Below are 26811 nucleotides of genomic sequence, written 5' to 3'. Positions count from 1 at the left end.
TCCATTTCCCCCCCAATACAGAACAGAAATGTTGATTTTTGCCTTTTCTGCATTATTATTCACAATTCTATCATTTCCACCTAGTAAGGGACCAATACCATTGCTAGGATTCTTTTTGTTGCTAATACATTTCAAAATGCCTCCTTGACTCTGCTTGCCATGATTTCTCCTAGAGTCCCTTTGCATCCCTTATCAATTTTCTACAATTCTTAGTTTCTGATGTATATTCATTACTATCAACTTCTCCTTTCTTCCATCTGTTTCATATAATATAATTATAATATAGCTGTCTTCACTTCCCCTGTAAACTAGGCTGTTTTTTTTTCCAGCCAACATAGCCTCCTTCCTTGATTTGTGGGATTATTGTTTTTTGGGCTTCTAGTAAAGTGTTATTAAGCGATTTCCGATGATGATTCACATTTTTCTGATTAAATTCTTCCTCCCACTTGATTTGGCTGATAATTGTTTTCAGCTTTGTGAGACTGGCCCTTTTAAAGGTAGGTGTGTGTGGGCAGGAGCGGCGCCAGGGTATCTGACGCCCTAGGTGGACGGCCATTTCGCTGCCCCCCGCAGGTCCGGTGGACCTACCGCAGTCATTTCGGCGGGCGGTCCGCTGCTGGAAAGGCTCCGATGGAGCTGCCGCAGTCATTTCAGCGGGCGGTCCGCTGCTGGAAAGGCTCCGGTGGAGCTGCCGCAGTCATTTCAGCGGGCGGTCCGCTGCTGGAAAGGCTCCGGTGGAGCTGCCACAGGCATGCCTGCTGGAGGTCCACTGGAGCCGCGGGAGCAGCCGACTATCCGCAGGCATGACTGCGGTAGGTCCGCCGGAGCCTTTAGACCAGCGCACCGTCCGCCGAAATGACTGCGGCAGCTCCACCGGAGCCTTTCCAGCAGCGGACCTTCCGCCGAAATGACTGCGGTAGGTCCCCCAGACCCGCGTGCCACCCCGCCCCGGTAAAATTGCGCCCCCCAAAATTCTGGTGCCCTAGGCCATTGCCTAGGTCGCCTAAATGGTAGCGCCGGCCCTGTGTGTGTGGGGGTGTATGTGTGTATAATATAAAAAATATGTACATACATACACTTTATATATATAAAAAACATAAACTGGTCTGGGCTTTATTCTGTTTGGAGATTATATATGTGATCAAGTCATGATCACTTGTATCTAAGCAACCATTACTTTTTAGTTCTGTGATCAGTTCCTATTTATCTGTCAAGATGAGGTCTAATATAGAATTCACCATGTTGGATGCAATGCTTGTTGAATTAGAAAACTGTCATCTGTAATATTTAGAAATTCCAAGGATTCTTTAGTACTGGCAGCATAAGACCTCCAGCATATGTCACTCAGATTGAACTCCCCCATGATCACATAGCTTCCCCATCCCCATTATAGATAAATGTATAAGGTCCAGTCATTCTGTTTTCAGGTGTGATTAGGTGGCCTGTAGCAGAAAGCAACTAATACCCCAGCTTGTGCACTATCTGTTAGGAAATTGATCCATAAGTATTCAAGATCATTTTCTTTCATGTTATCAGTGACTCAAACAGGTAATATTTTTTTAATTAGAATGCCACTCCCCCTCCTCTCTTGAAAAATCACGCCTTCCCAAATAGGTTATAACTATTGATATTAACATTCCAGTCAAATGAATCTTCCCACCAGGTTTCAGTAATACCAACTAAATTAAATTTAAATTCCAGTTCCTCTTGTTTGTTACCCAGGCTCCTAGCACTAGTGTATAGGTTATTAAAAAATCTCTTCTCTTTCTGGTTTTTGGTTCTCTGATTAATTTTATTCTCAATATCTTGTGATTTTGTGCTACATGCATGCTCAGATTTTTTGTACCCTCTCCTTTTGTTTAACACTCCGACTACTCTAGCTAACCTATTATAGCCAAACTACGCAACTCCTGCATCCCTATGGAAGGTGGGCCAATGTTCCATAAAACCTACACCACTTACCTAGCCAGCAGTTCACTTCTAGACTCTTCTCCTTCTGTCTTCCTTTCTTGTGTGACTGGAAGGATGTCAGTGACGATCACTTGACCACCTTCTTCAGCATGCTTTCAGCTTCCCAGAAGTCATCTATTACCTGTGAGATATCCTACGATGCAGTGTCATTAGTACTGAGATCAACCATCACCAATGGATTGTTTGGATAGGCTTCCGAAGTTGATGGGAAATCTTTTGAGTGATTTCTTGGCTCCAGAAAGGAACACACCATATTGTTGGCTGCCTGTCTCTTGTAGAATGCTTTCTTGATTCTTCTGAGTATTGAATCCCCAACATGGATTGTCTGTCTCCCTTAAATACTTGAAGAACTGTTTGTGGGCAAGCTTGATTTTTCTTGTACATTGGGCTGAGCTGTCCACCACAAGTGTATCCTGTACATCTTTCTGTTTTCTTGGATCAGCTGGACCTTGAGGGTACCTTCCACAATTTCCAGAGTTGAGGACCTGATATCAACTAGCGGTGTGGAATTCCTCCTGACTCTTTTCTCCCTGGTGGCCACATCCTGGCCATCCTTGTCTGTTTCCAGCTACGAAGAATGATGCCATGACCTTTTCCTTGGGTGATCCTATTCTATTGAAATAATTGGAGTTACACCAGAGATGAATTTGCCTCATATCTTTATCATACAATCATAGATTATTAGGGTTGGAAGGGACCACAAGAGATCATCTAGTCCAACCTCCTGCTCAAAGCAGGACCAATCCCCAAATCGCTCCCTCAAGGATTGAACTCACAACCCTGTGTTTAAGCAGGCCAATGCTCAAACCACTGAGCTATCCCTCCCCCTATATAACTACAATATTTTATAGTAAAGCCTTGCCAAGAATTATAGCCTGTAACTCCAAAGCAACATAGATCTTTATGCTTTATTTTCTATAGTAACATAACTTTTTCAAATGTATGATGATGAACAGACTGTGAAACATCTGTGTAATTCAGTTCTAGATTGTATCTAGGATCATAGTCAGCACCCAACTCCTGAAGCCAAAATGCCTGTGCCAGGCCAGGAGCATCTAGAGTGTGGAAATCAAGTACCATATATACTCATTCATAAGCTGAATATTTTTAGTAAAAAAATGACACATCAAAGAGTGGGGGTTGGCTTATAAATGAGTCTACATCAAAATTTGATGATTTTAAACTCTATGGAATCATTGAATTGAATATCTAATGCAGTGCCATTTTGTTTACCTGGGGTATCTGCAGGCATGGAGCCCCTCAGCTCCCAGGGACCACTTCCTGCAGCTCCCATTGGCTGGGAACAGCAAACTGCAGCCACTGGGAGCTGAGGAGCTCCGTGTCTGTGAACGCTCCAGATAAACAAAACATCCAGGCCTGCTAGAGGCTTACCCTAATGGGCTAGGAGCCAAAGTTTGCCAACCTCTGAAATATCGGTTTGGCTTATGAAAGGGTCATACATTTTTTGCTATTTTTACCTATCCATCTTGCGGGGTGGGGGGGGTCAGCTTATAAAAGAACAGGCTAATGAATAAGTATATATGGTATATCTTTGTTTGAATGTAGCCTTAGAGTATGAGGCCCATAGATTAACATTCAGTACAGAAAAGAATATTGCCAATTCATAAGAAAATATCTAATCTGCCTTTTCAGAATTCTGGATGGCATAACGACATTTAAAGTATCCATGCAATTTTAAGTATCCATACAATTTTACATCTCTTCTAAATGTAAAGAATTCTGCATTCCAAAGTGATGATCTCTCCATTACCACCCACATTCTCAAGTTAAAAATTAACCATTTTTTTTTCCCCATTGACTATTTCTAATTCCCATTACTTTGCTTTGCAAAGTGGAACTCACTTAGCAATATAGTCTGGGACTATCTCAGATTCCGCTTAATATAATTTAATTAATATTTATTTTAACTATTTCAATATTTTACCTATCTAATGTACATGTGGTTATAGTCATTACTGATATAAACCTCTAATCTTTCCTCTAAATTCTACTAAGCTCTTGACTTCAATGATATCTTGGGACAATTAGTTCCATAGATTGATTATTCTTATTTTTATTGGTATTAAATTTGTCACCTTCAGTTCATTTCCTTGTTCATGCGGTGTGAGAAAGAGCTAATAGGAGCACCCAGCTGACCTCTATTTATTGTTTGTATACATCTCTGATGTCCCTTCCTATTAATCTCTTTAATGCTCTCTACCTATGGAAATCTTGCAATCATTTTCATTAACTGTCTCCAAATTGTCTTTTTCTTTTATCCTTTTTGAGATAGGGTTTGAGCCCAGCATGTCACAGAATATCACTGATTTATATAATGTCATCATAAATATTTTCTATGTCATTCTTTGTGTATCTTTACACTTCGTTTGCTGCTTTGACTGCCATGACATATTGGGCAGCAGTTCCATTGAGCAGCTCAGTGATACCTTGGTCTTTTTCCTACGTGATTAGTATTAATTTAGATTGAACTCGGCATTGTTATGAGTTGCACAAATTATTTATTACAAAAATACATTGCCTGCATTTGTCGTCTGGCATCATGCTGCTCACTGACCTAACTTTTCAAATTCCTTGCAGTCTTCTTTGTAAGATTTTTAATCAACTACTTGTTGACAGGGGCAGCTCTAGGCATTTTGCCAACCCAAGCATGGCAGGCAGGCTGCCTTCAGCGGCTTGCCTGTGGGAGCTCCGCTGAAGCCGCAGGACCAGCGGACCCTCCACAGGCAAGCCGCCGAAGGCAGCCTGCCTGTCGCCATTGCGGCGCTGGCAGAGCGCCCCCCGTGGCTTGCCGCCCCAAGCATGCGCTTGGTGTGCTGGGGCCTGGAGCCACCCCTGCTTGTTGACACCCTTTTCCGGATAACTGTTACACATATTAAAACATCTATCCAAGACCAGACTTTGGGACAAGGACCTTTACCATTTTTTTCATGTTGAAAATTGTCCATTTATTCCTAATCTTTGTGTTCTATTTTGTAGACCATTTTAATCCTTGACCACAGTTTACCTGTCATCTCATGAACACTTTATAGAAACTAATGGTTTCTTGTAGGGACTCCGTTAAAGAATTTTTGATAGTCTAAATGTGTGTTAATTGATTCTCTTTCACCTAGTCTCTTACTGACCTGCTCTAAAGTCTAAGAATTCCATTGCATTGGCATGCATTTCCTTTGCAGAAGCCCTCCTGGTTTGTCCTTCTCATATTGCAATCTATTTTAAGTCTATTTAATTATAATGTCAACTAATTTACTGTGTACCAAATTAAGGCTCACTGCTCTGTAGCTCTCTGGATCATGCCCTAGGAACCCTTTTAAAGATAAGTGCAAAATTTGCTACCCTCCAGTTCTCTGCTACAGTAGCTGATTTTAATGAGCAAGTGCATATTTTTGTTAGCAGCTCAGCTATTTAATTCTCAAGTTCCTTCCAAGGAATGCTTAGCACTTTGCATAATCAGACTTTTAATGGAAATGCACTAATTTCCCACCTCAGGGATGAAAGTTGAAATATAGTAAGAAGACTACATGTGCCATTCAAGTTGTTCAAAGGATTTAAAAAAAAAACAGTTTTTTTGGGGGGGGGGGGGGAGGCACTTAAACTCTGAAGGCATCAGAGTCTTAAGGCAAAAATTTTCAAAAATGACTGACTAGTAATTTAGATGCCTCAATTTTTGATGAGCCTTAGAGGGGCCTCATTTACAGAAAGTGCTGAGGATCACAGCCTCTCTAAAAATTAGGCCCCTCTAACATGTCTCAAATTACAGATCCAAATGTAAATCTGAAGCCAGATAACAAAAGAAACAGATTTAATATTATTTTTCTGTTGCTGCTCCCACAAGCAAAAGGTACTATTAGAGCTCACTCTTCTGATCATAAACTCTGCTTGATTTCGTTAGTCAAATATAATCAAGCTACTACCCTGATTAAGACCTTGTCTACACTACAGAGGTTTGTCGACAAAAGTTAAGCCACAAACAAAAACTGGTATAATTACATCTCTCAGGCATGTTCACACTATGCTCCATCTGTTGGCTGAGCATGTCCCTACTTTTTGGTGCACTAGCATTGACAGTGAGAACAGTGCACGCTGGGTAGCTATCCAACTGTGCTACATGCCACCTTCTTCAGCTAGGAGTTGTGGGAAGGTGGAGTGGATCGCAGTGCATCGTGGGTGTGGGCTCAATGCCCCATGATGCAGTTCGTTCTGTTCCAGCATTCCATGGACTTCCGACTGCATTTTGTGGCATTTTTCAGCAGCCCCTTTTTACTGTGTGCCCACCATCTCTGTCTGAAAGGCTGGATCCCGCACTGTTCTCTATTGTGCTGTTTACTGTTATGAATACATTGCAGATGGTCATGCAGTATATCACATGCTCCCAATCTGAACAGGAGTTGCCTGACTTGCTGCATGCCATGGAAGTGTGTGTTGTTGTTGTTCACGGAGCAGGTGAACACAGTGGACCATTGCTTTTGGGTTCGGGAAACAAGCGGAATGGTGGGATTACATTGTGATGTAGGTCTGGGATGATGAGCAGCGACTGCAGATCTTTCAGATGCAGAAAGCCACCTTCCTGGAACTGTGTGCGGAGCTAGCCCAGTGGCACAAGGACACCAAAATGAAAGCTGCCCTCTTGGTGGAGAAGCGCGTGGTGATTGCTGTGTATAAACTGGAAACTCCAGACTTTTTTACTAGTTGGTCATGAATCAGTTTGGAGTCAGAAAGGTGATTGCTGAGATTGTGTTAATGCATGTGCAGGGCCATTAATCACATCCTGCTACAAAGGTCTGTATCTCTTGGAAATGTGTGTGAAATAGTGGATAGTTTTGAAGCAATGGGATTCCCTCACTGCAGAGGGGCAATTGATGGCATGCATATCCTAATTTTGGCCCCAGACCATCTTGCAACAGAGTACATCAATAGAAAGGGGAACCTCTCCATGGTATTACAGGCACTTGTGGATCACCATGAGCCTTTCACTCACATCAGTGTGGGGTGGTCAGAGAAGGTGCATGATGCATGCATCTTCAGGAACACCAGTCTGTACAGAAAGCTCCAAGCAGAGACTTTCTTTTCAGACCAGAAGATTCCAGTGGGGGATGTTAAAATGCCCATAATGATCCTGGGAGACCCAGCATACCCCTTACTCCTATGGCTTATGAAACGTAACACGGTAAACCTGGACAGCAGCAAGGAGCCCTTCAACAAAAGGCTGAGCAGGTGCAGAATGACCATGGAATGTGCCTTTGGCAGATTAAAAGCACGCTGGCACTGCCTGTCTGGCAGGTTAGACCTAAAGGAGGAAAACATTCCCATGGTCATAGCAGCCTGTGGCACATTCCATAATATTTGTGAGATTAAGGGTGAAAAGTTTCCCCCGGGGGTGGAGCATGGAAGCTGATTGCCGGTCTGCTGAATCTGACCAGTCAGATACCAGGGCTAATAGAGGAGCATAATAGGGGGCTATTTGAATCAGAGAGGCTTTGAGGCAACATTTTAACAATGACTGCCAGTAATGTGTCTTCCTGTACAGCACTCTGCCATGCTTACTTTGCTGCCTTGCATGAGAATTGTGACGATTCCTGAACAGGATTTGTAGTCAGCAAATGATCAAATTGCCACTATGTATTAGTACCAGCAGCAACTACCCTGTGTAGGAGACAAAGATTTGTTATCTTTCAGAAAGTTTTTATTACATATCAATTAACACTGCACATACAAAAGGCGTGGTGGGAAGGGAAATAAGTGTAGGGCAGCGTATGCTGTCATAGCTGTGTGTATGTCCAGCTATCATGTTGGAAGCTCTACAAAGGGGTGGAGTGAACAGGGGACTGTGACATTCTGGAAAGTTGCAAGGAATGTGTGAGAGGAGTTGGGGGAGGACATGGAAAGCAGTTCTGTATAGGCTGCAGGGGAGAGTGAGCATGCATGTATTCTGCCTGGAGTGTGATTTGGGACTTCAACATCTCTGTTTGCTCCTCCATCATCTTTATCATCTACTCCTGGCCCTTTAAAACATGTTCCTCACTCGCCTTTCTGTCCTGCCTGTCTATTTTACATTTTTGCTTCAGGGTCTCTCTCCATTCCCTGCATTCTTTTTTAGCCCTCTGAGGATTGGAGTACCTCTCGAACCATGTCCTCCTTGCTCTACCTTGGCTGTTTCCTTATCTGGTAGATGCACTCCACCAGTATGTAGGGGGTTCCCCTGAACACCACATCTGCAGAAGCACAAGAAACAATACATAGAAGCATGATCATTAGTTCATGCAGAGCATTGAATTATTACAGTAAAATACATATCTCAATGTATTAATCACTGTCTCACTGTTGTTTGGCAAGGACTCATCACTGTGAACACACTAAACATGGTGAGTTCAGCTCAGGTGGGGGCTGGATTTCAAGCTGGGGCAAAGGGTCTAGGTGTTTTTTAAGGGTATCTGTGCAGACGACTAGGAACAATATTGTAAATTCTGTCATCAATTTCTCACTCCTGAGGGTAAGCAAGGATATACGGGGGCATCTGCTGCATGTGTGCTACTTCAGACCGGGTTCCTATGCAGCTTGCCTGTGTGCCGCTTTGGTCCCTGCACAAGTCATGGCTGATTGGCACCGGAAAGTTTCTTGCAACAGAGGAAGAAACAAGCAGCTCTGCCAAAGAACCTTCAGCAGAAGATTGATGAGTACCTCCAGGAAAGTTTCTCCTTCAGATCTCTCTGGAGGATTCCTGTGAAATCTGTGCATTAACACACTGTTCTGCTGCACTGCTTAGCTACACAGCGGAATGTGGAGCACACTCAAACATAGCTAGTCTTGTACATTTCTATCCCTTCACCCACTTCTAGAACACGCACAGCAAACGACAGCTTCACTGCACAAGTTAACCGAGCAGCATCAACTCAAAAAGATCACTAAACCAGGGCTCTCCTCTGCTGAATCATGCGTACCAGAGACTGACTGCTGGGACTGGCTAGATCCCTCTGGAGTGGAAGAGGTCCTGACTTCCTGTGCTGCAGGTCAATCCTGCCGTGTGCTCTGCATCATCTTCCAACTTGACCGTCTCATCCACAATTTAATTAGGGCCACTATCTGCTGCCTCCAGCCCTGACAAAGTATCCACAGGGTTCTTGGTGGTGGAGGTGGGGATCTCTGCTCAGGATGGCTCCTTATAGAAGCGGCAGGTCTTTGATGCAGCACCGGAGTGCTGGTTTGCCTTCCTCAGCTCCTTTATTGTCACACAACGCTGTTGCCTGTCTCATTTATAGCCCTTATCACACAAGCCATGAGAAATCTGCCCATAGATATCTAAGTTCCTAGGGCTGGAGTGGCACTGGGACTGCAAGCCTCCTCTCCCCATACACTCAGGAGATCCACCGGGTCCTGTGTACTCTAAGCAGGAGAGCGTTTGCTGCGTGGAACTGCCATGGTCAGCTGGGAAGATGTGATGTGAGCAGTTCATGCTGAGCAAACAGGAAGTGAAATTTCAAAAATTCCCAGACCTTTCAAGGGGGAGGCGCAGAAGCCTGAGTATCTGGGTGCAGGGCAGCGGATTGTGAACTGCTGACCCAGAGCAGTCAGGATGGGCATTGTGGGACACCTCCTGGAGGCGATTTACAGTGACATAATCAAGCCTGGTGTCTACACTGACACTTTGTTGATATAACTTTCCCACAAAAAGCTCTATGTCTCTTGTTGAGGTGGTCTGATTTTGTCAGCAAAGCAGGAGAGTTTTGTCAGAAGTACCATTGTAGTGTGCACACCTCCAGTTTTGTCAGCAAAACCTGACTTTTGTTGACAAAACTGTATAGTGTAGATAGGCTGAAAACTATTTTAATGTAGATTCAGAGGGGTAGTTATCCCCTAGAGAACAAAATCTGATGGATTTTTCCTATGGTTTTGGATTAGTCATTCCAGTTTTTTACATAGGATCAAACAGCCCTTGTTATTCGCTAAAAAGAAGTTGACAAGGCTACCTTAATTCTATAAATGTATTTCAATAAGGTATGGCCTTGAAAGAGATTAACCACTTCCGTTAACGCATCGTCGTAGATGTTAGAGCCTACAAAGGAATTCATTTATCTACTTCTATACCCTTTCACTTGTTTGTTTTTCCTCTATGTAGCTATTTACCATCTTCCTTCTTGCAAAACCAACATGAAAAATTATTTATAAAATTGGGAAAAGGTGAAACAAATACGAGGGGGTGAGAATGGTACATTTCTTGACTGGCCTTTAGTGGGGAGAGTAACTTTCCCCCCCCTCTTTACCTGGGCAATTGGGAACTTATATGGCAGCAGGCAATCTGCCCCGTTTCTCTTTTCGGAATGTTGTCCTAGCACACCATAGAACAGTGTCTGTTTGATCCGATAGGGACGCATTTACATTTTCACCATTTTGAGATTTATCGTTGCATAGTTTTCCTGACATCTCCCGCTTTGTGTTCTTTCCCTAGCGCAACAAACTCAGCTTTCACTTTTTTTTCAAATGCCAGAAGCGACGCTTTTTTTGCTTGCTCTGGCTCACTGCCTTTGTACTCCCTGACAACACACACATTCTCTCTTATTCAGCCAAGACAATATTGTTAATTCATTATTTTACCTAAAGAGCCAATTATTGGTTCAATACTGAATGTGCCCTCCTACCCCTGTAACCCCCTTTCTGGTCCTGAGGGCCATACATCTACTCTCCCCATTTATATCCCATCCTCAAAATAGACTTCTGGGAGACTAGTAAACCATAATCTCAAAACAAAAGGAAGCACAAGTTACTCTTAAAATGTGTTCAGCAGGTGTGTGACCTCACAAACTTACTGTTATAACCACCCTTATGTTTCTCTCTCTCAAGCCTGCCCCCACTGAATTTGCCAACTCATTCTGTAATCTCTTCAGGGCAGGGACTTCAGCTTTAAATTGTATGGATTTATTGTACAGTTTGTCTCCTCTTAAAAGTTCTGATCCAAAGTCTATTGCAGTCCATGAAAAACTCCCATTGACTTCAGTGGGCTTTGGATCAAGGTGTCAAATGATTTGCTGTCACCTGTTTAAAATATAAAGCCATTCTTGAAAGAACGTTGCTTAAGTAAACTAGTTGTATAAATTTCTTGTCAATCAAATCTTATCCATTATGTTTACCTCTTATCAACATCTACCCTAATCCCCTAGTCCAGAGGTTCTCAAACTGTAGTCTGCGGGCTCCATTCAGCTGGTCCATGGATAGTGTCTAACATGCACACCTGGGCAGCCGCACATGAGAGAATGAAGGGCCACCCACCTAATTAGTGGAGCCGTGGAGGTGTGGCTCCAATTAGGTGCCTGGACCCTGGAGAAGACACACATGTAAGGTGAGGTGGTGGCCTTGCGTGGAATATGGAGTAGGTGGGAATAGGTGGTGGGGCGAGAAGAGTGGGTGGGGGGAATTTGGGATGTGCAGGGCTGCGGTGGCCAGAGAAAGCGGTCACTTTTCCCAGTTCCAGGGCTGCGGCTGCTGGGGAGAGAGGGCCCTCCTTCCCAGCCTGAGCTCTGTGGCTGTTGTGGCAGGGGGGAGACTCCATTCTTTCCCAGCCCCAGCTTTGGGGCTGCTGCTGCAGGGAAGAGAGGGCACATCCATCACATTAGAAAGGTAAGACTACTGATATTAAAATATGAGTTGTGTGCTTTTATTTGTACAACAAAACTTTTTTTTTAATATAGCACTTTTTTACCCAAAGCACTGTACAATAGTTAGCTAACAGTACAAACAACATTTGGAAAGATCATTAAGTGGCCCACCAAGACCCTCAGCAATTTTCAAGTGGTCAGTGAAAAAATAAGTTTGAGAACCACTGCCCTAGTCTTTCCCTAGTCCCTTTAATTTAACTTGTTTGAAGTAAAAGTATGTCCAAATGTCCTGACATCCCTGCAAAGAGAATTAGAGATGGACGCAAAATGGAATCTCATATCTGCATACTGCCTTTGGAATCCAGTGAGCTTGGATTCACAACTGTGGTTCTATGTCTGCTTTATTGTTTTGGGGCTAAACTGAGTCCAAAACCTGTAGAGAACCTGTTTCCTGGAGCTAATCCAAAAGACAAACCAAGATGGTGGAAATCCCACAAAAACATTAATTTTATCCACTTTCCTTTGTGCAGAATGGTAGGGCAAAATAGACATTGGCATAATTCAGCCAAGTTGTGATAACATAACATACACAAAAAAACAGTTATGATAAAATTAGTCACAAAGAAACTATGCTGAATTTAAAGTTTTTGCATTTAATTCAAGACAAAAAATGGGGCAACATTTATAGTGTTAAATATATTTTCCACTAAAATATGGATCCTTTAAATGAAAATTGACTTCAGAATTTTAAGTATGACATTTCAGAATTTAATTTTTGCAAATTTGAGATCTAAAATTTTTGAATATCTTTGAGAAAATAGCCATTTAATTGAATTTCATAGAGCTCTTCTTTCTAACAGCCACAAAATTGCCTAAAACAAATGACAATTTCTGTGCAAAAAATCTTCAGAAAAATGCTTACCCAAGTCACACATCTTTAGTCGGTACCTATTCTTTGAACATTTATCTTCAATTAGTGTATAGATTTATATCTTTAATTCTAATCCAAACATGTATTTATTGAGACTAAAAGTAGTGAGATTGTCATCATTCTGATTGTAGCAAAGTATTCTGTCAATATACAAACAGGTTGAAATATGATTCCCACCCACCTCCCCCAAGAGCTTTGACTTAACCAGCTATGGAGTTTGAAAAAATAACTTAACTATCAAGGCCTGACTGTACATTAAAAGATTTTAATGATGAATCACATGAAAACTCAAGTGGGCTTTACAATTTGAAACTGAGTAATGATACCTTACATTCAACTTTGGATAATCTCACATTCATTTCCAGAAATGAAACTGAACCTGGCATTTTGTTGTTTTAATTCTTATACTTTATCTGGCTCTCACTATATATAGATTTCACTCGTCAGTCACACACTTACAATCCATTTTTAATATGCTTTAAAAACAAAGACACAGTCCAGCATTTTCCCATTCTTAATTCCGAATATAGCGAAACAGAAGCACAAATGGAACATTCATTGACAAATGCACAGGTTTGGCTGTAGACAGTTTAATATACCAAAATACAAAAATCAGTGAAAAACGGTCACCATATTACATTCTAGCTTTGATAATTGAAGTTATAGCACCCTAAGAAGGAAAAATGTTGCTACTCAATACTTAAGAACAATTCAAAACCACCCTTGGGGTTAGAGATGAGGGAGTTATGCAAATCTTGGGTGTTCCCAGAAACCAAGCTTGAATATAACCACATCCCCTAGCCAGTGATTGGAAGGTTTGAACTAATATTCTCTGATGCTGACATTATTCTCACTCTGTACTGCTCTCTTATAGAAAGATTTGGAGCAAATCAACAGGTATCTAACTGCACATCCACAGCTCCCTATCCTACAAGACCAGAAGGCCCTAAACTCAGCAGAACTGATGTGATTCAGTTCTGAGGAGACAGGACATGGGGGTGGGGGGATACACAAAGGGATCTGCACTCCTTATGTGCCATGGAGACTCTTCTATGATGCCTCTCTCTGCAGCAGTGTATGTGTGCACATCTAGGTTGAGGCAAGAGAGAGGCCAGTAGAGCTATATGTTATGGCACCTTCACATAGAGAGGATGTAGGAGCCCTAGCTGCTAGTACTATAAAAGCCCCTTAGTTGTGAAGGGAGCTTCCACGTGACCCCTCTCTGATCCTCTATCCAAGCTTCATTTACACATGCTTTGTATGCATGGCAGGAGAGGGGTGAACAGCATTTGGGACTTAAAAAGGTGCTGAAAGAACCTGCATAGCCGAGCTCAAAATGAGTGCTAGCGGTTGTATTCAATTATTGAAGGGTTAAACCTTGCTTCAGAAGTTCAGTAAGACTGATATCAGGATGCCAATGCAGTGTTAATTTATCAGATGTCAACATTATTAAGGATTAATGCCTACCAAGTACTTAGAAGATGAGCAGCATGAAGTATTTTAATAGTTATTATTAAGACCCTAATTATGAAACCTAGCTCAAGTGGAGTAGTACCTTACTCTGAGAGCAAGCCCAACTTGTGATGTAAGGTACCCCTCAAGTTGAGTAAAAGGGCTTGATTCTCCCACCAGGTATCTATCAGACAGATAAGGAAGGCCTTTGTGCTTGAAGGGGGATTTTAAATGTTGGTATTGTTCACCAACCCAGCAGCACTGGGTTTGGTTTTGGTGATTTGAGGTTTTTTTTTTTTTTTTAACCCATGTAGCAAAACACAAAATAAGCCCAAGAAATAAAGACAAATAAAACCACACACTGCACACAAAAGCTATGTAGTTTTAAGTACTTTCTTTAAGGAAACATATCTGTGTAGTTTCCCCCCTAAAGATTTGATTAGCTCTAACATATTATTCTCCATCGGCATAATCCTGATTCATTACACTTTTCTTTAGCAGCAAAAACTCCACTGACATCAGTAGCTACCCAGTGTAACCATTCTTTCCTATTACCCAGCAATGAAATTGCTCTGTTGGGTAATTAAGTTCTAGAAATGGTTAATATGTAGCATGTACACAAATATACAAATCACAGTATATTGCATTTAGAGAAACAAGGTGGGTGAGGTAATCTCTTTTACTGAATCAACTTCTATTGGTAGGAGACAAGTTTTTGAGTTTACACGGAGCGCTTCAAGTCTGGGAAATGTGTTCAGTGTTACAGCTAAATACAAGGTGGAAAAGACGGTTACTCACCTTTGTAACTGTTGTTCTTCGAGATGTGTTGTTCATATCCATTCCAGTTAGGTGTGTGCGCGCCGCATGCACGTTCGTCGGAGAAACTTTTACCCTAGCAACACTCGGCGGGTTGGCTGGGCACCCCCTGGAGTGGCACCGCCATGGCGCCGCATATATATCCCAGCCGACCCGGCCATCCTTCAGTTCCTTCTTGCCGGCTACTCCGACAGTGGAGAAGGAGGGTGGGTGTGGAATGGATATGAGCAACACATCTCGAAGAACAACAGTTACAAAGGTGAGTAACCGTCTTTTCTTCTTCGAGTGATTGCTCATATTCATTCCAGTAAGGTGATTCCCAAGCCTTACCTAGGCAGAGGGGTCGGAGTGAGATGTGGCAGTATGGAGCACCGCTGCACCAAAGGCTGCATCATCTCTAGATTGCTGGACCAACGCATAGTGCGAGGCGAAGGTGTGGACTGATGACCAGGTCGCAGCACAGCATATCTCTTGGATGGGCACGTGCGCCAGGAAGGCGGCTGAGGAAGCTTGAGCTCTAATAGAATGCGCCGTGAGGCATCCCAAGGGAAATGAGCCAGGTCATAGCACGTGCGAATGCAGGCTGTCACCCAGGAGGAAATCCTCTGGGAGGAGACTGGCAGACCTTTCATTCGCTCCACAACCGCCACAAACAGCTGAGGAGACTTTCGGAAGGGCTTCGTTCTCTCAATATAGAAAGCAAGCGCTCTACGCACATCTAAGGTGTGTAGCTGTTGCTCCCGCCGAGAAGAGTGGGGCTTTGGAAAGAAGACCGGGAGGAAGATGTCCTGGTTGGTATAGAAGGCAGACACTACCTTAGGTAGAAACGCCGGATGAGGTTGCAGCTGCACTTTGTCCTTATGGAAGACAGTATAAGGTGGGTCCACCGTGAGGGCTCTGAGCTCAGAGACCCGCCTGGCTGAGATAATGGCCACCAGGAAGACTGTCTTCCATGACAGGTACAGGAGTGAGCAAGTCGCAAGTGGCTCAAAGGGCGGTAGCATCAGCCTGCTTAGGACTAAGTTGAGGTGGGGGCAGGGCGACGTGCGGGGGGATAGATGCGCTCCAGGCCTTTAATGAACCGAGAGACCACTGGGTGAGAGAATACAGAATGACCACCCTCGCCTGGATGGAAAGTGGATATAGCTGCGAGGTGCACCTTCAGGGAGGATGTCGCCAGGCCCTGCTGCTTAAGGTACCAGAAGTAGTCTAAGACCGTGGGAATCGAGGCCTCTAAGGGAGTAATGCCCTGAGTCGTGCACCAGCATGCGAAGCGCTTCCACTTAGCCAAATACGTGGAGCGGGTGGAAGGCTTCCTGCTACTGAGGAGAATATGCTGTACCGGAGCGGAACAGCACAACTCCGCAGCATTCAGCCATGCAGGAGCCACGCCGTGAGGTGGAGGGCACGCAGGTCCGGATGGCGAAGCCTGCCGTGGCCCTGTGTGATCAGGTCTGGGAAGAAAGGGAGGGGAACCGGAGTGGCCACTGACAGATCCAGCAAGGTGGTGTACCAGGGCTGCCTGGACCATGCAGGCGCGATCAGGATCAGATGCGCTTTGTCCCTGCGGAGCTTCAGCAGGACCTTGTGCACCAGAGGAAACGGAGGGAAGGCATATAGCAGGCGGTGTCCCCAGGGCAGGAGGAACGCATCCGTGATCGATCCCGGGGAAAGACCCTAGAAGGAGCAGAACTCCTGGCACTTCCTGTTCGAGCGGGAGGTGAACAGGTCTACGAGAGGAAACCCCCACCTCTGGAAGATGGAATGTATGACGTCTGGCCGAATTGACCACTCGTGGCAGAGGAAGGACCGGCTCAGCCGATCCGCCAGGGCGTTCTGGACCCCCGGGAGAAAGGACGCCACTAGGTCCACCTGGTGGGCTACACAGAAGTCCCAGAGTCGAATGGCCTCCTGACACAGGGGAGACGAGTGGGTCCCCCCCATCTGTTGATGTAGTACATGGCCGTTGTGTTGTCCGTGAACACAGAAACACAACGGCCACAAAGATGCTGCTGGAATGCCTGACAGGCTAGGTGGACAGCTCTCAACTCCCGGACATTTATATGGAGCGTGAGCTCCTGGGCTGACCAAAGGCCCTGGGTACGCAGGCGACCTAGATGGGCCACCCAACCAAGGGATGACGCGTCCGTCGTCAAGGTCAGCGATGGCTGCTGTGGTTGAAATGGTATTCCCGTGCATACCAGGGACAGATTCAGCCACCAGTCGAGGGAGCGGAGGGGGCTCGGAGGAACCGTGACCAGGATGTCCATACGGTCCCTGCTCGGGCGGAAGACCGAACGGAGCCACGTTTGAAAGGGCAGCATGCGGAGCCTGGCGTACTTGGTGACATAAGTGCATGCGGCCATATGCCCCAACAGGCCTAGGCAGGTGCGACCCGAGGTGAGTGGGGAGGCCTGCAGGCCCCGGATGATCAAGGCGATCGTTTGGAAGCATGCCTGGGGCAAGTAAGCCCTGGTGAGCATGGAGTCCAGGGTTGCTCCTATGAAGTCCAGCCTTTGAGAAGGGATCAGTGTGGATTTCTCCATGTTGAGGAGCAGTCCCAACCGGGAGAAGAGGGCCATGATTACGCTGACGTGCTGATGGACCTGAGTCTGAGAGGTCCCTTTGATGAGCCAGTCGTCGAGATACGGAAACACATGTATCTGCTGCCTGCGGAGGTGTGCGGCGACGACTGCCATGCACTTTGTAAACACCCTCGGGGCCGTGGAGAGGCCAAAGGGGAGGACTGCGAACTGGAAGTGCTGGTGGTTGATCGTAAACCGAAGGTACTTTCTGTATGGTGGAAAGATGGCAATGTGGAAGTACGCGTCCTTCATGTCGAGGGCAGCGTACCAGTCTCCAGGATCCAAAGACGGGATAATAGTTCCCAGGGAGACCATGCGGAACTTCAACTTGAGCAGCCACTTGTTGAGCCCCCGCAGGTCTAGAATAGGCCGGAGGCCTCCCTTGGACTTGGGAATTAGAAAATAGCGGGAGTAAAACCCCTTCCCTCTCTCGGCTATCGGAACCTCCTCTATGGCTCCTGCAGTGAGGAGAGACTGCACCTCTTGCAAGAGGATTTGCTCGTGAGAGGGGTCCCTGAAGAGGGGCCGGGATGGGGGGCGGGAAGGCGGGGATGAAGCAAATTGGAGGTGGTATCCTTGCTTCACCGTGCGCAGCACCCAAAGGTCCGAAGTAAGCTGGGACCACGCCGGGAGAAAGTAGGAAAGGCGGTCGGAGAAGGGGGGAGAAGGATCCTGTCTTGAGGCTGGTACGCCGTCCCCGGGCGCACCTTCAAAAGTTGGCCTTAGGCCCTGGCGGAGCCTTAGAGGGCCCTTGGCTCTGCCCCCCTTGGGGGCCGGATTGGCGCCTCCGCGCACCCCGCCCGCGCCTCCTACTGAGGTCCTGCCTGTTCCGTGGTGGAAAATACGGGCGGCAGGGTTGGGGCCTAAAGGGCCTACCCTGGGTCACGGGGGTATGCATGCCCAACGACCTCATGATGACTCTGTTGTCCTTCATGCTCTGCAACCGAGGATCAGTTTTCTCTGAGAACAAACCCTTGCCCTCAAAGGGTAAGTCCTGAATAGTGTATTGAAGCTCCGGAGGTAGGTTAGAGACCTGGAGCCAGGAGATACGCCTCATGGTGATGCCAGAGGCCAAAGTCCTGGCGGCCGAGTCGGCCGCGTCCAGGGAGGCCTGAAGAGAGGTCCTGGCCACTTTTTTGCCTTCCTCTATGAACTCCGTAAATTCTTGGCGTGAGTCAGTGGGTAGCAGCTCTGTGAACCTACCCATCTCCGCCCAGGTGTTATAATTATATCGGCTCAACAGAGCCTGCTGGTTGGCCACCCGGAGCTGTAGGGCACCTGCTGAATATACTTTGCGCCCCAGGAGGTCCATTCGCCTAGCCTCCTTAGACTTCGGGGCAGGTGCCTGCTGACCATGGCGCTCCCTCTTGTTGACTGACTGGACAACTAATGAAGAGGGGAGTGGGTGAACATACAAGTACTCGTACCCCCGAGAGGGTACCATGTACTTTCTCTTGACCCCCTTCGCTGTCGGTGGAATGGAGGCTGGAGACTGCCACAGAGTGTCGGCAGTGGCCTGGATGGTTTTAATGAACTGCAGTGCCACCCGGGTCGGGGCATCCGCGGCCAGGATGCTCACAACAGAATCCTCGACCTCCGGGACTTCCTCCACCGGGAAGTTGATATTAAGAGCCACCCTTCGAAGGAGGTCCTGATGGGCCCTAAGGTCTATCGGTGGAGGCCCTGAAGAAGAAGTCCCCGCCACAGCCTCATCTGGGGAAGAGGAGGAAGATACCCCGGGAATGAGGGGGTCCTGGATAGCCCCATGCTCCTGGGGTGGTTCCTGCTCCAGCTGACCTGGGCAGTCCGGGGGATGTGGGACGTGCTCTTCCGACTCGTCCGCGAAAGGGCGGGAGATGGTGGCCTCTGGTACCCGATGTTCTGAGGCAGCAGAGTGGGCCTGGACTAGGGGAGCACCCTGGGCTTGATGGTACGCCCAGGGTGTCCAAAAGGACCACTCTTGAGGCCCGGCGTCCTGAGGACGTGTGTCCTGGAAGACTCCCGTGGGCACCTCCATGTCCTGGTCCCGGTCGTAGCAGCTGTCTGCCTGCGAGGAGATGGATGTCTGCCTAGACGGCCACAGAGGAGCAGAAAACCCCAGCGCTGAAGTGCCAACTGATCTTGCACCCCGGGACCGTGGAGACTGGTGCCGGTACGCAGAGCGGTACCGAGACCGAGACCTGCGACTGGCCTGGTGCCGGGAGGTCGACCGGGATCTCGAGCCCCTATGGCGAGATCTGCTCCGGTAGGAAGGATGTCCGTGACGGTGCCGGGAGCTGGAGCGGTACCGTAAGTACCGGGATGGGGAGTGAGAGACCGAGCAGCGCCTTGAGATCAACCGGTGCCTAGAGGTTGATCGACGCTGCGAGCTCGACCGGTGCCATGGGGAGCGGTGCCGGGATTGAGAGCGGTGCCGGGAGTGGGAGCGACGTCTCGATCTGGAGCGCTGCTGGGATTGCGACCTTATGCGGTGCCGGTCCGCCACTCTGACAGACGACGGTCTGGCCAGGGATGGCTTGCCCATGGATGGTGGTACCCGCACCGGCGGTGCCGGGGGTAAGGGCGGTGCCGGCTCAGTCATGGCGATCAAGTCCCTCGCCGCCGAGAACGTCTCCGGAGTCGATGGCAAAGTGAGCTCTACCACGGCGGGTGCCGGGGAGCTGCCAGGCGCCGGACTCGACGGCCCTCACGGGGCTGGAGTCGACGGTGCCGGTTTAGGCGGTGCCGCGGCAGGTGTTGGTGCCGGGCGGGCTGACTTGGACGCTGTGTCTGGCTGCGACGCGGGTGTTATCGAGCCTGTCTGAGGTTTCGCCGTCTTCGACCTCGGGGAGAGGGAGCAGCGTGGAGTTGACTTCGGTGCCGGCTGTGGCCGGTGCTGGGAAACCTTAGCCGTACTGACGGTGCCCGGAACCGTAGGGGCAGTCTCGCTCACCTGTTGGCTCGTGCTCGGTGCCGAAGGTGAAGGTGCTAGCGCTGCTTCCATTATGAGCTGTCTTAACCTAATGTCCCGCTCCTTTTTGGTCCGTGGCTTAAAAACCTTGCAAATTGGGCACTTAGAGGACAAGTGCGATTCCCCGAGGCACTTCAGACAGGAGTCGTGGGGATCTCTGTGATCGCCTATGGCAGGCCGCAATTGCTCGAAGCCGGTGAAGCCAGGCATGACCCGGCACCGGGTGTGGGGCATGGGTTACCCCCCAAACCCGCTGATTCACTTATAACTAACAACTACACTATAACTATACAATCAACTAACTATATAAGAACAAACAACTAGAACATGGTTAGAAAAACGAGAATTAGAACATGGTGCTGAGCTCATTGTACATTGGCCCAAAGCTATTACAAGAACTTTGGTCTTTATAGACAGAGGGAGCTACATATACAAGATATTCTAGCTAAAGGTGAAGAATGTCGCTTATAGCTTATGTGCCACTGGTCTTCTCTACACGAAGCCGATTCTCGAATGCTCTCATGGGTTGAGAAAGGATGATGCGACAGGATGTGTCGCCTCAAGGATGGACGAACAATGTCTTATTATTAGCGGCGCCATGGCGTCTCACTCACTTCACTAGTGCGTAGAGAAGTGTCTTGGGATAAGATGCAGACGGGGGTGACCAAGATCGCTGGAGAGTCGTTTGAGTTGTCGGCTGTATGTCGTCTGTGCCTTGGGAAGACGATTTGCGAGTGTCGGGAGAGAGAGCCAGGGCGGGACCGCCGACCCACCGAGTGTTGCTAGGGTAAAAGTTTCTCCGACGAACGTGCACGCGGCGCGCACACACCTAACTGGAATGGATATGAGCAATCACTCGAAGAAGAACAGATTGTTTAGCATAAGTAGTTACCACATATTTCAAGGAATCATCCAAGATGAAGTATCCAGTTAACATGTCTTCAGTCATGGGGGGGTGGAGGTGGGGAAGAGGAACTGAGGGAAGACTATATAGATTATTGCTTCCTCCCCCCTACCCCTTCTTTCCTTCTCCTATAACTGGACAGGTGGTAACTGGCCACCTCACCTTGAATAATCCCTTGAAATATATGTTAACTACTTATTCTAAACAATCTGTTACACCTTGTATTTTATGTCTACATTGCAATCATACACGTGCAGCTGGTGTGTGACTCCGGCTCATGGGGCTTGGACTAAGAGGCTGTTTTAATTGCGATTGTAGATGTTTGAGCTCGGGCTGCAGTTTGAGCTCTGGGACTCTCTCACTTCACGGGGCCCTAGAGACCAGGCTCCAGCCTGAGCCCAAACATCTACATTGCAATTAACCAGCCCCATAGCCTGAGCCCAAGTCAGCTACCATGGACCAACTGAAGTACCCTCTGAGTACATTTCCCAGACCTGAAGACAAGCTCTGTGTAAATTGGAAAGGTCGTTTCTCTCTCCTCGCAACAGAAGTTGGTCTAATAAAAGCCATTACCTCACTCACCTTCTCTCTCTCATATCCTGGATCCAAAATGACTAAAACAACACTGCATACGGTATAGATTATTTGGCAACAACTTATTTTAGGTTATGGTTAAAAAACATATTAGGTTAAAACCTGAAAAAACCAAAGCAAACATCTGAGAACAATTTTTAAAAATAAAATATATATGTCAAATTTACACTTTTAGCATTGTGCAAAATAGCCCATAGGTAAACATGGCTCACCCTAAAAGATTGCACATACTCATTGGGGACTTATCCCCAGTACTGCTAAGTACTTTGGATTTATTTTATATAAAATGATGGGATTTATTATTTTATTTAGAAAGTGCTTATACCTGTAGTACCTAGGTACTTAAGGAATTAAAGGAAAACAATTGAAAAATATTTTAAAAAAGAGTGAACCATTACTTGCCTAAAAAACACTAAGACTCAGGAAGAGTAAACATCACAAATCCCTGCTGTTTTTCTATCATGAAATTAAATGGACATTGGGTAACATTTTTAAAAGCACCTAAAAGACTTAGGAGCCTAAGCCCTATTTTCAAAACTGACTTAGGCACTTCAGAGCATTAGTCCCATAAGCCTTCAGTGAGACTCTGGCTCCTAAATCACTTTTGAAAATAGAACTTGTGCTTTTAAAAAAATGTTACTATTCTTGAAGTCTGGACAGCTCAATGTTTGTTTTTTCTTCTACTGTACTGATAGGGAAAATAACCCCTCCCCTATTATCTTAAGCCCTAGGCCTTTGAGCAAAAATAATTTAGAGCTTTAACTTAGCTTGTTTTACTGTATAAAGGGCATGCCAAGGCAGAAAGATGTAGTCAGGGCCCCAAGAAGAGGAACTAGAATTGGATAAAGGGGAACCAGGAGATCTGTTAAGTTATAACAGCTGACCCTGCTGTCAGGACTACAGAAAAAGTGCTAAAACGGTCAAACCACAGACATGACTGGCAAAGACAACAACAGGAAAATAGGAAAATGTGTGAGAGTTGCTTGCTAAATAGCAATATGTATGCCATAGGGTAAATATTAGTCATGTTTTGCAGTATTAGCAATTTGTATTCCAAATAAAGCTGTATCTATGTGTGACGTTTTGCAGTTTTAACCTTTATAAGCTCAGTAACATTTGTAACGGGCAAGTCAGCTTAACCGTTGCTAGGGCATACGCTGGCCTCCGCTTGTGCACAAGTGTATATGTAATAAAGGTGCCTCCGGCTGTCTGATCAAATCACAGAGGTGGTCTTCTTTTCCCCGACAGTACCTATCTCCCCAGAGCCCACTATTCAGAATATGAATTCAGAATAGGTGGAGTTTTTGTTTTCAGAACAACTGCTTCACTGTTATTTGCTTTAAACAATAGAAACACAGTGCGAGCAATCCAGCGCTCTTGCCGGTATTTGTGGGATGGAGGGAGAAAGCACGTCAGTAATTATGAAAACAAATGGCAGTTTCCATCTTCTTGAGACAGTGGGAGCGAGAGAGGGTCTGATGAGGAACCGCAGCTAAAATTAAAAACGAAGATGGAAAAGATACCATGAGTGCCCCTTTCATTTTGAAGTGCAATTTTAATAGCATATTGGGAAAAGCTAAGAAATAAACTTGTCTCTCCTTCTCTTCACATTGACTGACTCGCACTCAATCTCTGCCACTAGCATATAGGTCCACCCATGCAAGCTGGCATGCAGCTGCTGCTTTTAGCTGCATGCTGATCAGCCAGTCCTTGCTCAGGATCCCTCCACCCAGTTCCCATTGCTAATCCAGTTTCCCTCTTAGTCCTAATCCCATCCCACTCCATCCACCTGATGATCCTTTCCACAGGTTTCCTGGAAACTCTGGGTCTTGTTCCCACCAGATGTCTGTCCCTCATATATCAGCTTCCCTCCAGAACCTTCCCAGCTGCCACTGATTTACCCTATGCCCATATTCCCTTCAATTAAAAAACAAAACAAAACACAACCACATACACAGGGGTATTAATAACACAAATACAGAACTGCTAGAATTATCACATGCTTTGCAAACCAGCAGAGCATGTGGGTTTTTTTCCCCCACACAAAGAACACTGAATTCTTAGAGTATATTGTTTTTAGTTTCACCATTCTCCAGCGTCGAAGAGAAGTTATGTTCTTGTTCTTCACTTGATTTCCTTTCTGATGGAAACTGGCTCATCTCCCACCCTTCTAAAGTCACTTTATTCCTTTTGGCAAATGCCTGGCTGATTTCATTAATGGTCTTATTTTTTGTTTCGGGTAGGACAAAAAACAGGTAAGTAGCTCCAGCAAGGCAGACGACAGCAAACACCAGGAAACAAAATGTCTGTAGTCCAGCCTGTGAACAGAAAACAAACAAAACCAGCATTACAGATACTACAGAGGCAAGAATCTTATGAATATAAGTAATGCTTGGGAATTGTTTGAAAGAAACAGTACATTGAATATACAGAACAGCAGCCTGAGTGAATTGCACTTAGGGTGGGAGACCTGGAGCAATTTTTTTATAAAGTACAATAATAGGTTGCATTAATTGCACGTCAGCAGAGCAAGTCATTACCAGTTTAAACATGCTATTTTTTTCCAGTTACTTCATGAGGAAGGGAGAGTATAAAGAGCTTCCTCCAACCTTCTCCAGGGCTCTTACTTAAGGGCCAGAGCAGGAGCGCAGAGGATCACAAGGTTGCAATCAAGGTGCTCCTGAGGCATGTTGCACTCTAAAGCAGGTGATGGTGGAGTCACTCACATGACTTCAATGGGACTCGAGGTTGCTCACCACCTCTGAAAATCAGGCCAGTTACTTAAGTGCCTAAATATGGATTTAAATATCTAGCTTTGAAAATGCTGACCAATATTTTTAGCAGCATCTCATTGTACTTAAGTTAGCACAATATTAAGAATCTGTCACAGCCCTCAGAGAGCTGAATGAAAGTTTTGACATTATAAAGTCAAACAGATTCCCCTCCCCCTCCCCCCGTTTCTAAAGTTACAGAGTGCATTACAGAGGAAAAGATGTTACAGTAAGATCTACTTTTCTCATAAGAAAAGAGAGAGACCACTGCAAGGATTAACTAAGATCAGTGATCTGAAATACAATCCAAATGTACATGCTTCAGATTTTACTGCTGCAAATGCTCTACTGTACGAAAAAGAGATCAATAGTTTATCATGAAAACTTTAGCCAGATTGTAGGACTTGCATATTATCAAAATGACAGAGTTTCTGTACTGCTAGTTGTTAAATGACCTTTGTTAGATTAATTTTTCAAAATGTTCTGTAGTATTTGAGTCACAATATTACAAGGTACAGTTTCTTTAAACTGGGAACACAGACTGACATTCTGGCCCCACTGAACCTGCCACTGACTTTAGTGGGGCCAGGATATCAACTGGAGTTTTGAAACATCTCCCTTCTCTGTTTTTATGTAACTTCATACACTCAAAACAGATATGCACAGTACCCAGAACAAATCTTTGACTTATTTTTATTCACAGGGCAAAATTTAGAACTAAGCATTGGATGCACACCTTATAAAAGAATAGCATTGCAGATTTTCCATGACATCTAACATGGTCATGAGTAAAGAATACAGGGGGGACTAGATATTACTTACACGCACACTTTTCTAAGACAGAGGTTGCTAAAAAGGCAGGTTGTACAGAAGACAAACAAAGACTGATCGGAGCAGAGGAACTGGCTCCTAAATCTCCCCCCTTCCCCATTGATACCCTAGTTGCCAGACTTCAGAGTCGCTTTCACTCTGCCTGGCCAAGTGATGTATTTAGTCACAGTAGAACAGCTTCAACAGGAGAGAGAGAGAGGGAACCCCACCTCAGAATATCCGGTAGTTCAGTGATTAGAACACACTCTCAAGAGGATCTGAACAGGAAGCTCCCACCTTTCTCCTCTGCTGAAAGGGTGGAATTAAAGTCTTCCCCATCCGAGGTGACTGCTCTAATCACTAGACTAAAAGTTACAAGGTGGGCACCTCCTGCAGCTGTTTTGTGGGGAGTGAGGCAGGTGCCTAACCCATTCTCAATAGAGTTGACTTAGATGCCTAAGCCAAGTGACTCCAGGAGGGGGTTCCTGGTTGCAGATCAAAGGCAGAGAAACTCTTCCCTGCAAACCTGCTCTTAGGTGCCTATCTCCTTCAGAGGGGTGGGCCTTAGCATGCACCCATCTCCTCAGCATCTCCCATTGGCTGCCTTGAGCAGCTCCCTGCCTAGCCTGCTGGTTTTTGTGGATCACATTATATGGTATTTATTCCTCCCCATTCATTGTATAGAGAGCCTCACAGATCACCATTGCTTCCCGTGATTCTTCTACGCACTTAAAAGTTAAGCATTGTGAAGCTCTGTATCACTTTGCCTAAATCTCATTTGTGTACCTGGGCCCAAGTCACTACCCTTTCCTCATTCAAATTCTGCTGAAAAATCTCATCTCTGCTGTGAAGCGTACAAGAAGTAAGTTAAGATTTGTATATATACACATACACATTTACAACTGCTCATTAAGTGTATAAGAACTGATGAGAATTTCACACAGTCTTTATGAAACACTGACTTTCCCCAACCTTATAGTATATTCCTTCCCTCATTGTCCCACATCTACATTCTAAAATGCAAGCTCTTTGGGGCGTGGGGCACATGTTTGTACTATGCCTAACACTATTTTACCGGTCACATTCAGTTACCATCACCTAAATAATGGGTGTCACAACTGATGCAAAACAAGACACTCTCTGGCGAAGGCTAAGTCCAATACAAGAGATTTCTTACAAGGTCATTTTTAATATTGTGGCTGAATTACCACCTGGGCTAGTCACAATGTTTCCATGGATAATTTATCTGGCTCTGCCCTTTTACTCACTTCTGTCATGCAAGGAAAGCTGGAAAGCACATCCTCTGATATACTGAATAAGAACCCCCTGAATGCATCAGCAATTTTCTCTCCAAAAATAAATTTAAATCCCAGCAGCCTAGTACTCTTGAAAAACCCAACAATAATAAGAGCATGTACATGT

The 26811-nt window shown here is 45.7% G+C and overlaps 1 protein-coding gene across 3 annotated transcripts in view; it reads right to left on the bottom strand.

The window, feature by feature from the left end:
• Window positions 1-23049: 23049 nt before the first annotated feature.
• SLC2A9 (solute carrier family 2 member 9) overlaps window positions 23050-26811 on the bottom strand; it is a 229315-nt gene continuing 225553 nt past the window's right edge. For all 3 annotated transcript variants that reach the window (XM_075066595.1, XM_032775770.2, XM_032775771.2), the window contains one exon: window positions 23050-24126. In XM_075066595.1, coding sequence (XP_074922696.1) covers window positions 23869-24126 — 258 coding nt within the window. In that variant the 3' untranslated portion in view covers window positions 23050-23868. The remainder of the gene's footprint in view (window positions 24127-26811) is intronic.

The sequence above is a fragment of the Chelonoidis abingdonii genome, chromosome 5 (genome assembly GCF_003597395.2).
Source record: "Chelonoidis abingdonii isolate Lonesome George chromosome 5, CheloAbing_2.0, whole genome shotgun sequence".
NCBI lineage: Eukaryota > Metazoa > Chordata > Testudines > Testudinidae > Chelonoidis > Chelonoidis abingdonii.
This window is presented reverse-complemented; position numbering and strand designations above follow the sequence as displayed.